A 16401-nucleotide genomic window follows, 5' to 3' on the forward strand; every position below is an offset into this window, starting at 1 on the left:
GGAATCTAAAGGTTGTCAACACTCGCCTAGTACGATTTCCTGGGGGAGGGAGTTCCACATTTTTACTGCTCTAACAGTAAAGAACCATTTCTGCGATGTAAAGTTAAACCTCCATTCTTGTAACATTAAATTATTGCTGCTTGTCCTCAAGGATCGTAGATTAAACAGTTTATGATGTCACTTTGATATATTTTTACTTTATAATCATGTCTCCTCATAAGTGCCTCTTCTCCAGTGTGAATAGCTGTAATCTATGTAATCGATCCTCATAGCTGAGGTCCTTCATCCCCTTTATTAATTTTGTTGCCCTTTTTTGAACTGTTTCTAATTCAGCAACATCTTTTCTTAAGCTTGCTTACCAACACTGAGCTACATATACTAGATGAGACTGAACAAGTAAAGGGGTAGAGTTATTCATTTATCTCTGAAATGTGTGTCCTTAATGCAACTAAACAATGTGCAGTTTGCTTAGAGATTGATATACTAGTCTGTCACAAATTGCATGTTTTGAGGTTTGTAATTTTTTTTTCTTTATCAGGTATTCTTTGAAAAGTATAGACCCTGTGTTAATGGCACCAACATGTGTGTTTTTGGCATCCAAAGTAGAGGTAAGGAATAAATCATAAAAAAACAGAGTTTCTGATTATTAGAGCAAATACATGTTGGTCAATAGAAACTGAAAGCTGTAACATGTCATCTGCACCCCAGTTTTGAGGATTCCTGAGCACAGTAAAGACCATTTAAAGATATGAGCATGCATAACTTGGAACCATTTTGGGAAGCGAGAACCAGCCACAGATTCACTTTAATTACATAAAATATCATCATGGTCTGGGAATAGGTCTTAAATGGTCAATAGTAGTGCTAATATAAGGAAAGCAGCATAGAAATTTCAGGTAGCTTTTTGTAGTTGAACATTAAATAAAATCTACCATAATAGAAATTAAATTTATGTTCACTGTGCCTGTCTCAGTTTTTGAGTTTGGACAGTAAGGCAGGACTGCTCGTATAAATGTAACATTTAAAACTACTATTCTGATTTTTAGGAGTTTGGTGTTGTATCGAACACAAGGTTAATCTCTGCTGCTACTTCTGTATGTAAGTATCTGTTTCTTTTACAGGGAACAAGAAAAATGAAATTGATAATTGTATTTCATTAAAGATTATTCTTCAATAGCCACAAAGAATAGCAAACTTACCTTTTGTGCACCAAATGCCTTTGCAAAGCCAGTATTTAAGTAGCAGCGACATCATTACTGCACTGCACTGCACTGCACATAGCCCATGCAGAGAGCAAAGCTATGAGAGGGACCCTACAGGTCCTTCCCCTACAGACTGTCTATAGAAGACTACAGGAGGGCAGATACAAGACCAGTTACCCTGCACAAGGAAAGATAGCAGCAGTGACTAGTCTGCATTACAGGAAGTTCCTGTACAAAGCTTGCCTTTTTTTTGTTTTTTATCATGACTGACTGGGTGTTGAAAATGAAAACAGGTTCACCTTATACAGTGTTTACTAAGCTCCTTTAGTAAATCATCTCCATTTTGTTAATTTTTTTTTTTCTTGCTAAAAGAACACAAAGCCAGGCCGTGACTAATATATATATATATATATATATATATATATATATATATATATATATATTATGATAATGTATATAAAAATGTATTTAAACCCATTAGGGGTCAAGACATCTGAAGATACAGTTCCACTTTTAATGGTTCAGTTCTTCACAGAGTGGTCTGGCAAGCTGGATCACATGTTTGCTTTTTTATCTCTTTATCTCTTCAATATCTCCACCAAAATGTCAAATTTCTGTAGTCATTGCAAATCCATGTGACAGTCACTATCTTCAAAACTGGCCATAGACTATTAAAAGGTAAATGTACGTACCAGAAGGATCCAACCACCAAATATTTTTAGCTTGAGAGCGCATTTGTGTTTGTGCAGAAAGGAGTGGCTTGCAATCTCAGTATAATGGTTGGTGAATTATTTCTGTATGTTTCTTTGCAGTAAAAACTAGGTTTTCTTATGCATTCCCAAAGGAGTTTCCTTATAGGATGAACCATGTAAGTAGATGCTGTCAATATTTTTTTTTTTTTTTTTGTCTGTTCTAAATGTCATAGCCATTACACTAGCTTTTCCCGATTATTGCAGCAAAGGATCCTCTCATTTTGTGTCACTTAAAGGATAAGTTCACCTTTCGTGACGTTACCTGTTACACCCATATTCAGGTTGTAACATGTTACGATATGATCAGAGCAGCCCTGCTCCCCTCTTTTACAGCTAGCGGGAGCTAGCTAAAAGTATGTTGCCGTGCAGGGCTCCGCCCATCCTCTGTGAATGAGAACAGTCGTAGCAGCTGTCGGCTTGTAGTCAGACCAGCCCTGCTCCCCTCTTTTAAAGCTAGCGGGAGCTAGCTAAAAGAATATGGCCGTGCAGGGCTCCGCCCACCCTCTGTGAATGAGAACAGCCATAGCAGCTGTCGCTTGTAGTCCTCAATGAACTACCACTGTGCTGTGGAGCGCTGTGGTAGTGTGTGCATTCTTCCTGTCAGTATATCTTCTTGCTCGTACATACTGTATGGGTAAGCAGATATATTGACAGATCTGCAGGAGACCTGCATGGCACCAGCAATCTGCTGATCGCTGGTGCCATGCTTTACAGGTTCCTGCAAACAAAAATAATATGCATTTTTTTTACCTGGAAAAAAAAAATGTGCATTTATTATTTTTTACTAAAAGGTAAACTTATCCTTTAAAGCAGAACTAAAGTCCCAGTACTTAACTCTGCTTTAGCAGTCCAAGGTCCCAAGCTGGCAAGTTCTCCTTCTTCTGGGTGTAGGTCTTCGGTCCGTTTGGTTGGCCAGTGCTAGATGATGTCCTTCCTGCACAGGAGTGCGGTTTTCCCAGCACAAAGGCACTGTTCCCAAATGTAAACTAAGCTGCGCATGCGCAGCTTAGTGTACATTCTACAAATATCTGTGCACAGGCAGGTACATAAATTTTATTGTAGAAGAGACAATATATGTCTTCTGCAATGAAGATCCTGCCTGCTTGCAATTTTTTAAATTAAAACTTTTTAGTTCTTCATTATCTAATATCCAATTTGTCCATTTTATCCTAGTCTTGTACCACACTTCTGTTTGTTAAAACTGTTCAAAAATTTGTTTTCATTTTTCTGGCTTAAAATTTAAGGAAGCTATCTATGTGCATAATGTGCAGCAACTTGATCACTTCTGCGGGTAGCAGAAAGGTTCGATCATCTCTCCAACCCCCACCCCCCTGCCACCTTTCCTGGGCTCTCCCATCTAATAGCTGAGCCCAGGACCACTGCGATCGGCGGCACTATACAGAGAGGAAGGAACTGACGTTGTTCCTCTCTGTGGCTCCAGAAACTGGAAGTGTCGAGGATTTAGTCACTTACTGTTTTGGCTCTTTGATTATCTGACTGTTAGAGGCCAGGAAAGCAGCCAATGAGACCGATCTGTGTCTGATTGGCTGCATTGGAAGCCAGAGGAGAAATTTGGGAGAGAAGAGCTCTCTATAAAGAAGACCTGTCATGGCCCATGCTTTCATAAGGGACATTGTTCGCCCCTTGTGAAAGCAATACATTTCATATAAAAAAAAAAAAAGAATAAAAATGAAAATTGCCCAAATGCGAACACATGCGTAAGTCCTGCATGCATATGTAAACGGTGATTGCACCACATTTGTGAGGTATAGTCACAAGTGTCAGAGCGAGAGCAAAAATATTAGCTCCAGACCTCCTGTGTAACTCTAAACTGGTAACCTGTAAAGGCTTTTAAAGCATTGCATATGGAGATTTTTAGGTATCGTAGTTTGCTGCCTTTCCATGGGTGTACACAGTTTCACATGTTGGGTATCTGTTTACTCGGCATAACATATATTTTAACAAAAAAAAATTAGGTTTTATATAGTGTTTGTGTGCAATAAAATTCATTAAAATATATTTCCCCAAAAAATTTGCGTTTGAAATACCATTGTGCAATTGCCATGTGACATAAATTGCAACCCCCCTCTATTTTATTCTTTAGGGCCTCTGCAAAAAAAAAAAAAAAAAAAAAAAAATACTGATTTTTACAGGTAGGAGAGAAATGCCAGTATTAGCCTGGTAGGGAAGTGGTTAATGTTTATGTAATTACTCCATCTTCTTTTTTTCTTTCCTTTTTTTAATGCAGTTCTTTTATCTTTTCATAGATACTGGAATGTGAGTTCTATCTGTTAGAATTAATGGTAAGTAATAGAGATTTTGTGTACTGAGATATCTTAGGTTTCTGTGACAGTTGGTTTCTCTTTGTTCTTATAATTATCCAGATATAATGAGTTGCCTCTTTGCTTGCTTTGTCAAAGCTTGAAATATGTTTGATACAGTGGCATCAAAACCTAAGGTGTTATAAAGTGTTAATATTCATTTAAACACAGACGTATGATTAAAGAATCTTAGTGTGATGATTTTTTGTCTTGCCTATCTAGTAAAAAGTATTTTTTTAGTAGCTTCTGCTATTTTAGTATTTAATATTGTTTGCCATAGTATTGACTGCGGTAATATATGTTTAGTGGTCATTACTTGATAATCAGGGCTAAGGCAAGTATACCAATGATTCTAAATAATATTGAATGCTTTAAATGTGTGTTGTGGTTGGGGATTAATTCAGTCTGTTAATATGATTTACCTCTGTCCTTGTCCTCTCTGGAGCCTGCCAAATTCTTTAGATCCTCTTCAGATTGCTGGGTCGATGCTAAATGCCAGACTAGTAGACGTCTATGGAAAGTTTTATACGCCTAGTCAGAGCAACTAAAGGAAAATACTTTAGAACTGTAGCTTTCAGAAGTATGGTCACAGAAAGGACTGACATTAAATGCCCCCACTGCGTCCTTTTTTCAAACAGTTAAAGTGTGAGTTGTAATAGAAACATGGTTGCAGAGCATAGACTGTATGCATTTTATAAAACTCTAAAATATATTAGTTGTGTGACCTTTTTTTTACTAACCTAGCATAGGGACTTTTCTTTCAAGAGATCATTTAGATAAAGTAGTTAGCAGAATCCGTTTCCCTAGAAAAAAAAGATGGTCACATAATTTAAACCATTAATCACCAGATAAAGATAAAATGTTTTAACTTTTTCCATCTGTTCTTTTATTTCTGCTTGTTTTCAGGACTGTTGTTTGATAGTTTATCATCCATATAGACCCTTGTTACAGTATGTACAGGACATGGGACAAGAAGACATGCTGCTTCCTCTAGCATGGTAATCTGCTTTTTTAGGTTCTTATTTGCACATCTGTATTTTTAAGGGGCAGTACTATACACATCTGAATTTTTGATTTTTACTAGCTGTTGGAAGGAATAGAGCCTAAGCATAACTAAACCCCAAAACAAATTTGAATATATTGTAGCATACCAGTTGTTGGCTGTGGTGGCTGCATTAGTTTTTTTTTTTTTCAGGCTTTTATTCCTTTATTTTTACCTGGTGATTGGCCAGTAACACACCTAGCTACTTTCACTCTTCCACTGCATCTGTGGTGCAGCAATGTAGCCATCCTTGGACAACAGCATTGTCCGTCAGTGCATTTTTTAGTAAAGTACGAAAAGACTAGAACCTCTGTCTGTTTTCTGTTGCTGTATGTGTATTCGTGTTGCAATTGTTTTCTCTTTGGAGAAAGCACTGTGACATAAGATGAAGGGATACCTCACTAATGGAGCCCAGATAGCAGTAAAACCCGACATGGGTTCCAATCCTTCTCTATTCTATTCACAGCTAAAAAAAGAAAAGTTTTTCCTGGCAACTTGTGATTATAGTCAGTGGAGCCCCAGTGTGTCCTATTCCAGGCTGAGCATGTATTCTTGACTTCTTCCTAAGCAACAAATACACCCCACCCTTTGCCACTTAGCTGCCAAATGCCCAGAATTGCAATGAGCAGTAGAGGCTATGGTATTTCATAATGATAGAAGGTGGGGCTTAGAGCCATCCCGTTCGATCCTCCTAAAAACTCTTGCTGTCTAGCCCATTTGTTGCCTCTTCCAGTGTTCATCTCACAGGATTTCTTCAGAGCCTCTGCCATTCTCTGGAACTCCCTACCCCAGTCCATCCCACTGTCTCCCATTCTCTCCACCTTCAGGCAGTCTCTGAAAAATAATTTCTTTGGGGAAGTTTATCCCATCTCTACCTAGCAACCTGTCATTTTACTTTCTCCATCAACTCATCCCCCACACTTACTACCTTTTGTATCATTTGACTCTCCCTTTACAGTGTTCCAAATTATTATGCAAATTATATTTTTCTCATTTACCTAAATAATTGATGTAAATAACAGTCAGCATAATTCTAATGTTATCAACTATTAAGAGTACAATTCACATTTTATTGAACAAACCTCCTAATGATAACAGTATTTTTTTTAAACATAAAAAACTTCCAATGCACTGTTCCAAATTATTACGCACAGTAAGTTTCAAAACACTTTATAGGTTGTAAAGAACTGAAAATTGTCATTTGTTGTGTTTGCAGCATATTTACTGAAATCAAAAGCTATTTCAATCAAACTTTTAACAACATTTTAACTTTTTAAACATTTTAACAGGTCACATTACATTGTAACATAGGAGCCCTTATTTGATAGCAGCTTCACAAGTCTTGCATCCATTGAAGTTCTGAGTTTTTGGACAGCTTCTGCTTGAATTTGTTTGCAAGATGTCAGAATAGCCTCCCAGAGCTGCTGTTTAGATGTAAACTGCCTCCCACCCTCATAGATCTCTTGCTTGAGGATGCTCCAAAGGTTCTCAATAGGATTGAGGTCAGAGGAGGATGGAGGCCACACCATGACTTTCTCTCCCTTTATCCCCATAACAGCCATTGATGCAGAGGTATTCTTTGCAGCATGAGATGGTGCATTGTCATGCATGAAGATGATTTTATTACGGAAAGCATAGTTCTTCCTTCTGTACCAGGGAAGAAAGTGGTCAGTCATAAACTCCACATACTTTGCAGAGCTCATCTTTACACCTTCAGGGCCCCTAAAGGGGCTGACCAGCTCTGTTCCCATGATTTCGGCCCAAAACATGACTCCACCACCGCCTTGCTGACGTCACAGCCTTGTTGGAACAGGGTGGCCGTCCACCAACCATCCACTACTCTATCCATCTGGACCATCCAGGGTTGCACGGCACTCATCAGTGAACAGGACTGTTTGAAAATTAGTCTTCATGTATTTTTCTGCCCAATGTAGCCGTTTCTGCTTGTGAGCATTGGTTATTGGTGGCCAAATAGAAGGTTTATGCACAGTTGCAAGACTCTGGAGGACTCTACACCTTGATGTCCGTGGGACTCCAGAGGCACCAGCAGCTTCAAATATCTGTTTGCTGCTATGTAATGGTATTTTAGCAGCTGCTCTCTTGATCCGATGCATGGATCTGGCAGAAATCTTCCTCAATGTGCCTTTATCTGCACGAACCCGTCTGTGCTCTGAATCCACCACAAATCTCTTAATCGTGCGATGATCACGCTTAGGTTTTCGTGAAATGTCGAATGTTTTAATACCTCGTCCAAGGCATTGAACTATTTCACTCTTTTCAGCAGCAGAGAGATCCTTTTTCTTCACCATATTGCTTGAAAATGGTGCTCTGCTTAATAATGTGGAATACCGTCCTTTAGTAGTTTTTCTTTAAATTGGGCTCACTGGCCAATCTAATTATCACAGGTGTCCGAGATTGTTTTCAGTGATCAAAAGAGCCCTGAGGCACAATACCATCCATGAGTTAAACAGAAAAACAAAATATTTAATCTTTGTCACACTTAAATAGAATTTGCATAATAATTTGGAACACGGTGTAGTTTGTAAACTCTCAGAAGCAGGGACCTCCTAAGCCTCATGTATTGAATTGTATAGTAACTGTACTGTCTCCCCTACTTATTGAAGAACACCTTAAACTGTTGGTGCTATATACGTTTTGTATAATAATAATGGGGCTTAATTTCAACCTGGCCAAATGTTGGAATGCCGTGTGCAGCGTGACAGTAAAATCCAGTGGTGCTCTAAAGGAGAACACAGATTGATATGAAGGCTAACACAGGTTCTCACAAAGACTGGAAGGTACCTTTTTTCTTCAGCACTGTTTTTTCAGCAATTTTAGGCTACATTCACTTTAAAGTGACCTCTAATACCCTTATTGTGACACTCTGACTAAAATATCAGACTTGGACAAAGTACATAAAGTTAAATAGGGGTGGAATATAAATTCTTCATATGTTTATAATACAATTAAAATTTAGGACTTATTCCTCTGTAAACCCAAATATACCAGGTTCTCTTTAAAGAGACGATGTCACCTATGAGCCCCCTGACCTCCTTTTACTCTTTTTTGCCTGTGCCCTGTTGTTATAAATCACTGCTGTCGGTGACTTGGTGATGTTTCCAGCTTCAGTGGAGAAAGAAGTGATGGAAACACTGTTGAGGCAAGTACAAGGTGGTTGGTGAGGGGCTCCCTTTGTAGAAACATTGTAACTATAAACCTGTATATAGTATTCCCAGAATTAATTTATATCAAATAAGGCATGTTGGGATAACATGCATGCCTCCAGCCATGTTGGGATAACGTGCATGCCTCTAGCCACTTGCACGCAATTCAAGCAAAACTTTTAATGTTATTTATATCACTAAAAAGTCTCTTATTCTTCTGGATGGAAAAAAACTACTAAAAAGCTAATTTTGAGAAAAAAAACCTGTACTGATGATGATTTGCCCCACTTCACTTTAGAACATTTATTTTGCCATAAGTGTCATTAATGCTGGTTTTCTTTGCATTGATACAGGAGGATAGTCAATGACACCTATCGCACAGATCTCTGTCTGCTGTACCCTCCCTTTATGATTGCACTAGGTATGCCGAACTGCCAAACACATGGCTTTTTTCTTAAAACAGTTTGTGGTGATTAAAAAGCAGATTAATTCCTGTTTGTGGGATTTCTGATGGGGTCATCCATTCTTCACTCAATGGTCAGTTTATTATTTCAGGCCAGCTGAATAGGTTTAACTTTGTTGCCCTAGAACTTGTCTGTGACCTGTAAGAACATCGTTGAGAAGACTAATTTACAGGTGTTTAGTTTAATTCAGTTTCCCTTTACAATGGGAAAAACTTGTATGTAGCACTGACATTTTACTCAGATTACTATTTCTAGATCTATTCAGATAAGATAAGTAATTTCCATAGTATGTTATTGCTTTGCTGTACTGTTTGCAATACCACTTATACAGTGTGTGTGTGTGTACTAGTTGAATGTTCTTTTTCTTGCAGCTTGTTTGCATGTGGCCTGTGTTGTTCAGCAGAAGGATGCTCGACAGTGGTTTGCAGAACTTTCTGTGGACATGGAAAAGGTTCCCCTTTTTTCTTATTTTAAATCAGCTTATTCCCTGAGCAGTAATGACATACACTATATTGCCAAAAGTATTGGGACGCCTGCCTTTACACGCACATGAACTTTAATGGCATCCCAGTCTTAGTCTGTAGGGTTCAATATTGAGTTGGCCCACCCTTTGCAGCTATAACAGCTTCAGCTCTTCTGGGAAGGCTGTCCAGAAGGTTTAGGAGTGTGTCTATGGGAATGTTTGACCATTCTTCCAGAAATGCATTTGTGAGGTCAGGCACTGATGTTGGATGAGAAGGCCTGGCTTGCAGTCTCCACTCTTAATTCATCCCAAAGGTGTTCTATCAACTTGAGGTCAGGACTCTGTGCAGGCCAGTCAAGTTCCTCCACCCCAAATTCGCCCATCCATGTCTTTGTGGACCTTTCTTTGTGCACTGGTGTGCAGTCACGTTGGAACAGGAAGGGACCATCTCCAAACTGTTCCCACAAAGTTGGGAGCATGAAATTGTTCAAAAGGTCTTGGTATGCTGACACCTTACAGAGTTCCCTTAACAAACAACCCCACACCATAATCCCCCTCCACCAAACTTTGCACTTGGCACAATGTAGTCAGGAAAGTACCATTCTCCTGGCAAACCCAGACACATCCATTCGATTGCCGGACAGAGAAACTTGATTGGTCACTCCAGAGAACACGTCTCCACTGCTCTACAGTCCAGTGGCAGCATGCTTTACACCACAGCATCCAACACTTTCATTGCCCTTGGTGATGTAAGGCTTGGATACAGCTGCTTGGCCATGGAAACCCATTCCATGAAGCTCTCTATGCACTGTTGTTGTGCTAATCTGAAGGCCACACAAAGTTTGAAGGTCTTTAGCTATTGACTCTGCAGACAGTTGGTGATTTATGCGCACTCCAGCATGGGCAGACTCCGTTTGTCATTTTAGGTGGCCTACCACTTCATGGCTGAGTTGCTGTTGTTCCCAGCTGCTTCCACTTTGTTATAATACCACTAACAGTTGACTGTGGAATATTTAGTAGCAAGGACATTTCCTGGATTGATTTATTGCACAGGTGGCAACCTATCATGGTACCACACTTTAATTCACTGAACTCCTGAGAGCGACCCTTTCTTTCACAAATGTTTGTATAAGCAGTCTGCATGCCTAGGTGCTTGATTTTATACACCTGTGGCCATGGAAGTGATTGGAACACCTGAATCCAATGATTTGTAGGGGTCTCCCAATACTTATGACAATATAGTGTAAATAATAAAAGCTTCACCATAGACTATTCTCCTGTAACTGAGGCTGAAGATGATGAGTTTTCTGCCCCAAGCTGTGCTTTTGATTACAAAACATTTCTTACATTTTTCTACTTGTTTGTTTTATTGTTGTATTAGATCTTAGAAATTATCAGAGTTATATTGAAGTTGTATGAACAGTGGAAGAATTTTGATGAGAGAAAGGAAATGGCTGCCATACTTAGTAAAATGCCCAAACCAAAGCCTCCACCTAACAGGTAAAGGAACTTCAGTTTGTTCACAAAGTAAATGTCCTTTTGTATTATCAATAACAGTATGGGTGAATTTCTTGGTAAAATGCGTGTGGGTAAACTTTGTTAGGGTAATTTAATAAAGCTATACCAGCTTTCTGGGGTTAGTTTCCTAAAGAACTACCTGTGCATACATCAGGCAAGAATTTGTGCCAGTATTGGTAATGTTACCAACACGTGGCAAATGCACGTAGTTCTAACTACCGCCACATTAAAAACCTGTTACTGTGACAGCTACAGATTCCTCAAGAATTACGGGCAGTTCTCAGATAAAGAAAATAGGGGTAATTAAGACCAGCTCTGAGCTGACATACAGAAGTGTATCATTACTCAAAGTAGGGCATGGCTGTGCTGCAATTTGAAAGCCACTATGTGGAACTGAAAAGCAGGTATGGATCTGCCCACTGCCATGTGTTTCCAATTAAAAGTAAAGTGTACCTTTTTGGGAGCTAGTATCTTAGTTCCCCATTGGGCACCACCCACTCCTCACAGAAATCCTCAGCTGTACACCTGTCAGTGTGACGTGAGCAGTGGCCGGCAACAGAGGAAACTCACTTACAAGGGAGTGTCCAGTACAGGCATTTGACCTTGTCAGGGGTGCAGTCAGATTCACGAACCTGTCTGCGGCACGTCAGATACATGAATCGGGTGCAAGCATCAAAACTATCAGTGCTGCCCTCAACAGAATTCAAAAACACCCTTAGGAATTCCCCCCAGAGTAGAATTCAGCGTGAAGTAGGTGGGATTTTGTTTTAAATGACTGACGTTTACCATGTTTATTATTGGGGCTCCGGTGTCAATCTAGGACAGCCTTTTTCAACCAGGGTGCCTTCAGGTTTCTTTAGGGGTGCCTTGGCAAAATGTCTAAAAATTGTATATATGCCAGCAGGTGGATCAAGCTTGCCTTTTAGTTACACAAAACATCAAGTATTCATTGTGCACCATTACAAATTTCTACCCGCCGCTGACATAACGACCAATGATGTTATCAGTTGTTAAGAAAGACATCAGGCTCCTGCACAGCATCCTTGGCTTCCCCTCTACGTCAGCATTAGGGTCACATTAGCTGAATGAGAAAGATAAACTGAGGCAGAATAGAAACCATGGAATACTAGTCAATACCCGTGTGCAAAGTATATTTGCTTTGGAAGAATAAATCCCTCTCTAGTTACAGTCATGGCCGAAATTGTTGGCACCCTTGATATTTTTCCTGAAAATCAAGTATTTCACACAAAAAAGGTATTGCATTAACACATGTTTTGCTATACACATGTTTATTCCCTTTGTATGTATTGGAACAAATATAAAACAGAGGCAGAAAAGCAAATATGACATAATGTCACACAAAACCCCAAAAATGGGCTGGACAAAAGTATTGGCACCCTTAACTTAATATTTGGTTGCACACCCTTTGGAAAACATAACTGAAATCAGTCGCTTCCTATAACCATCAATAAGCTTCTGACACCTCTCACCCGGAATTTTGGACCACTCTTCCTTTGCAAACAGCTCCAGGTCTCTCTTATTGGAAGGACACCTTTTCCCAACAGCAATTTTAAGATCTCTCCACAGGTGTTCAATGGGATTTAGATCTGGGCTCATTGCTGGCCACTTCAGAACTCTCCAGCGCTTCTTTGCCATCCATTTCTGAGTGCTTTTTGACGTATGTTTGGGGTCATTGTCCTGCTGGAAGACCCAGGATCTTGGACGCAAACCCAGCTTTCTGACACTGGGCCCTACAGTGCGACCCAAAATCCTTTGGTAATCCTCAGATTTCATGATGCCTTGCACACAGTCAAGGCACCCAGTGCCAGAGGCAGCAAAACAACCCCAAAACATCATTGAACCTCCACCATATTTTACCGTAGGTACTGTGTTTTGTTCTTTGTAGGCCTCATTCCGTTTTCGGTAAACAGTAGAATGATGTGCTTTACCGAAAAGCTCTATCTTGGTCTCATCTGTCCACAAGACGTTTTCCCAGAAGGCTTTTGGCTTACTCAAGTACATTTTGGCAAACTGTAGTCTTGCTTTTTTATGTCTCTGTGTCAGCAGTGGGGTCCTCCTGGGTCTCCTGCCATAGCGTTTCATTTCATTTAAATGTCGACGGATAGTTCGCGCTGACACTGATGCTCCCTGAGCCTGCAGGACAGCTTGAATGTCTTTGGAACATGTTTGGGGCTGCTTATCCACCATCCGGACTATTCTGCGTTGCAATCTTTCATCAATTTTCCTCATCCGTCCACGACCAGGGAGATTAGCTACAGTGCCATGGGTTGCAAACTTCTTGATAATGTTGCGCACTGTGGACAAAGGCAAATCTAGTTCTCTGGAGATGGACTTGTAACCTTGAGATTGTTGATATTTTGCCACAATTTTGGTTCTCAGGTCCTCAGACAGTTCTCGTCTCCTCTTTCTGTTGTCCATGCTTAGTGTGGCACAGACAGACACACAATGCAAAGGTTAAGTGAACGTCTCTCCTTTTTATCTGCTTTCAGGTGTGATTTCTATATTGCCCACACCTGTTACTTGCCCCAGGTGAGTTTACAGGAGCATCACATGCTTGTAACATTCTTATTTATCCGCAGTTGTGAAAGGGTGCCAATACTTTTGTCCAGCCCATTTTTGGAGGTTTGTGTGACATTATGTCGAATTTGCTTTCTTTCCTCCCTTTTTTTGTTTTGTCCCAATACACACAAAGGGAATAAACATGTGTATAGCAAAACATGTGTTAATGCAATACGTTTCGTGAGAAATACATGATTTCCTGGAGAAATATCAAGGGTGCCAACAATTTCGGCCATGACTGTAGGTGTCCCATATGTGCAGTTGTTGCTGCTGCATTCTATCCACTTCCATACAGGGCACTTTTACCCCCTTCCTGCCCAGGCCAATTTTCAAGTTTCAGCGATCTCACACTTTGAATGACAATTGCGCAGTCATGCAACACTGTACCCAAACTAAAATGTTATCATTTTCTTCACACAACTAGAGCTTTCTTTTGGTGGTATTTAATCACTGCTGGGGTTTTTATTTTTTGCTAAATTAACAAAAAAAGACCAAAAATTTTGAAAAAAAAACACATTTTTCTTTGTTTTTGTTATAAAAGTTTGCAAATAGATAATTGTTCTTCATAAATTTAGTCCAAAATGTATTCTACTACATGTCTTTGGTGAAAATAACCCAAATTAGGATGTATTATTTAGTTTGTAGGAAAGTTATAGAGTTCACAAACTATGGTATAGATCTGCATATTGATCAGTCCTGAAGTACTGACAGCCAATCTAATTTCTTGAGGTCCAAGAATGTCAGAATAGTACAGATATCCCCAAATGACCCCTTTTTGCAAAGTAGACAGTCCGACGTATTTCTTAACAGGCATGGCGAGTTTTTTGAAGTTGTAATTTTTTTTGTCATCATTTTTCGGAAATGAAGAAATAAAAATGATTTTTACTATTTTTTTTTTTTTGTACATACAGTCACCAGTGCAGTACAGTGTCCTCATATAACTGGCATGGCGGTGATCAGGGACACTGACTGGTGACAGTACAAAAAAAAAATTATATATTTTTTTATTTTTTTATGACATTTTTTTCCCTTTTTTTTTTTTTTTTTCCCTTTAATTTTTTTTTTCATATTTTACTATGAACAAAGTAGTATAATGTTACCATACATTGTACTACTTTGGGGAAGTGATCAGTATTTTTTTTTTTTACACAATTTGCTTATAGCAAAGAATTACTTTGCTATAAGCAAGCATTTACCTGAATGACATCAATTCATTCAGGGTTTTTTTTTTGTGCTTAGCTGTAATTTGGCCACAGCTAATCACATGACACAGCTGGGCTGTGATTGGCCCAGCTTGTGCATGTGATTGCTGTGACCATTCACAGCTAGACACATTTGTATACAATGGATGACATGAAAGGAAGCCATCCATTGTATACAAATGTCATGTGACCTGCTGTACACAGATCTGTCATCGGCCGTGTCCGAGGTACACGGCCGGTGACAGATCACGCCGCTGCACGGCTCTGCTGGTAGGCAAACTGCGCATGCCTGAAAGGACACCATATGGCGTCCACCCAGAGGGACGAGGTGCTCGCCCGGCCGCCATCTGGCCATAGCTAGGCGGGAATCGGCTATAAAACTATCAGTTTCGTTTTTTACATTTTGTAATGGGTCCCTTGACTAAAAAAAGGTTGAGAAACACTGATCTAGGAGACACGCAGATCACCAAATTAGTTTTTGTTAACCTGACAAAAAATACTTTTTTTAATATATTTCCTTTTCTTTCTTGGTGGGTAGCTCAGAATGCACTTAGAATGTGCAGCATTGTATATTGGTTATTATTGCTGACATACAGTGAGGAACAGAAGTATTTGAACATCCTGTGATTTTGCAAGTTCTCCCACTTAGAAATCATGGAGGGGTCTGAAATTCACATTGTAGATGCATTCCCACTCTGAGAGACAGAATTAAAAAAAAAAAAAAAAATTCAGGAAATCACATTGTATGATTTTTAAAGAATTTATTTGTCTTGCACTGCTGAACATAAGTATTTGAACACCTGAGAAAATCAGTGTTAATATTTGGTACAGAAGCCTTTGTTTGCAATTACAGAGGTCAAACGTTTCCTGTAGTTCTTGACCAGGTTTGCACACACTGCAACAGGGATTTTGGCCCACTCCTCCACACAGATCTCCTCTAGATCTGTCAGGTTTTGGGGCTGTCGCTGAGCAACATGGAGTTTCAGCTCCCTCCAAAGATGTTCTATTGGATTTAGGTCTGGAGACTGGCTAGGCCACTCCAGAACCTTGATATGCTTCTTACAGAGCCACTCCTTGGTTATCCTGGCTGTGTGCTTCGGGTCGTTGTCATGTTGGAAGACCCAGCCACGACCCATCTTCAATGCTCTGACTGAGGGAAGGAGGTTGTTGCTCAAAATCTCACAATAAATGGTCACATTCATCCTCTCCTTAATACAGTGCAGTCATCCTGTCCCCTTCGCAGAAAACCACCCCCAAAGCATGATGTTACCACCCCCATGCTTCACAGTAGGGATAGTGTTCTTGGGATGCAACTCATCCTTCTTTTTCCTCCAAACACGACGAGTGAAGTTTAGACCCAAAAGTTCTACTTTGGTCTCATCTGACCACATGACTTTCTCCCATGCCTGCTCTGGATCATCCAGATGGTCATTGGCAAACTTCAGAAGAGCCTGGACATGTGATGACTTGAGCAGGGGAACCTTCCGTGCAATGCATGATTTGAAACTATTGACGGCGTAGTGTTCTACCGGCAGTGACTTTTGAAACTGTGGTCCCTGCTCTCTTCATGTCATTGACCAGCTCCTCCCTTGTAATTCTGGGCTGATTCCTCACCTTTCTTATTATCAGTGATACCCCACGAGGTGAGATCTTGCATGGAGCCCCAGTCCGAGGGAGACTGACAGTCGTCTTT

At 39.9% G+C, this 16401-nt stretch overlaps 1 protein-coding gene across 1 annotated transcript in view; it reads left to right on the forward strand.

The window, feature by feature from the left end:
- Nucleotides 1-16401, forward strand: part of CCNC (cyclin C) — a 34241-nt gene that overhangs the window by 14727 nt on the left and 3113 nt on the right. Inside the window, exons 4-11 of the mRNA XM_089665198.1 lie at nt 539-608; nt 1047-1098; nt 2015-2070; nt 4222-4257; nt 5182-5273; nt 8835-8902; nt 9317-9396; nt 10790-10908. Coding sequence (XP_089521324.1) covers nt 539-608; nt 1047-1098; nt 2015-2070; nt 4222-4257; nt 5182-5273; nt 8835-8902; nt 9317-9396; nt 10790-10908 — 573 coding nt within the window. The remainder of the gene's footprint in view (nt 1-538; nt 609-1046; nt 1099-2014; nt 2071-4221; nt 4258-5181; nt 5274-8834; nt 8903-9316; nt 9397-10789; nt 10909-16401) is intronic.

Source organism: Staurois parvus, unplaced genomic scaffold (genome assembly GCF_062004578.1).
Source record: "Staurois parvus isolate SC_StPar_1 unplaced genomic scaffold, SC_StPar_1.0 ptg000048l, whole genome shotgun sequence".
NCBI classification, from domain to species: domain Eukaryota; kingdom Metazoa; phylum Chordata; class Amphibia; order Anura; family Ranidae; genus Staurois; species Staurois parvus.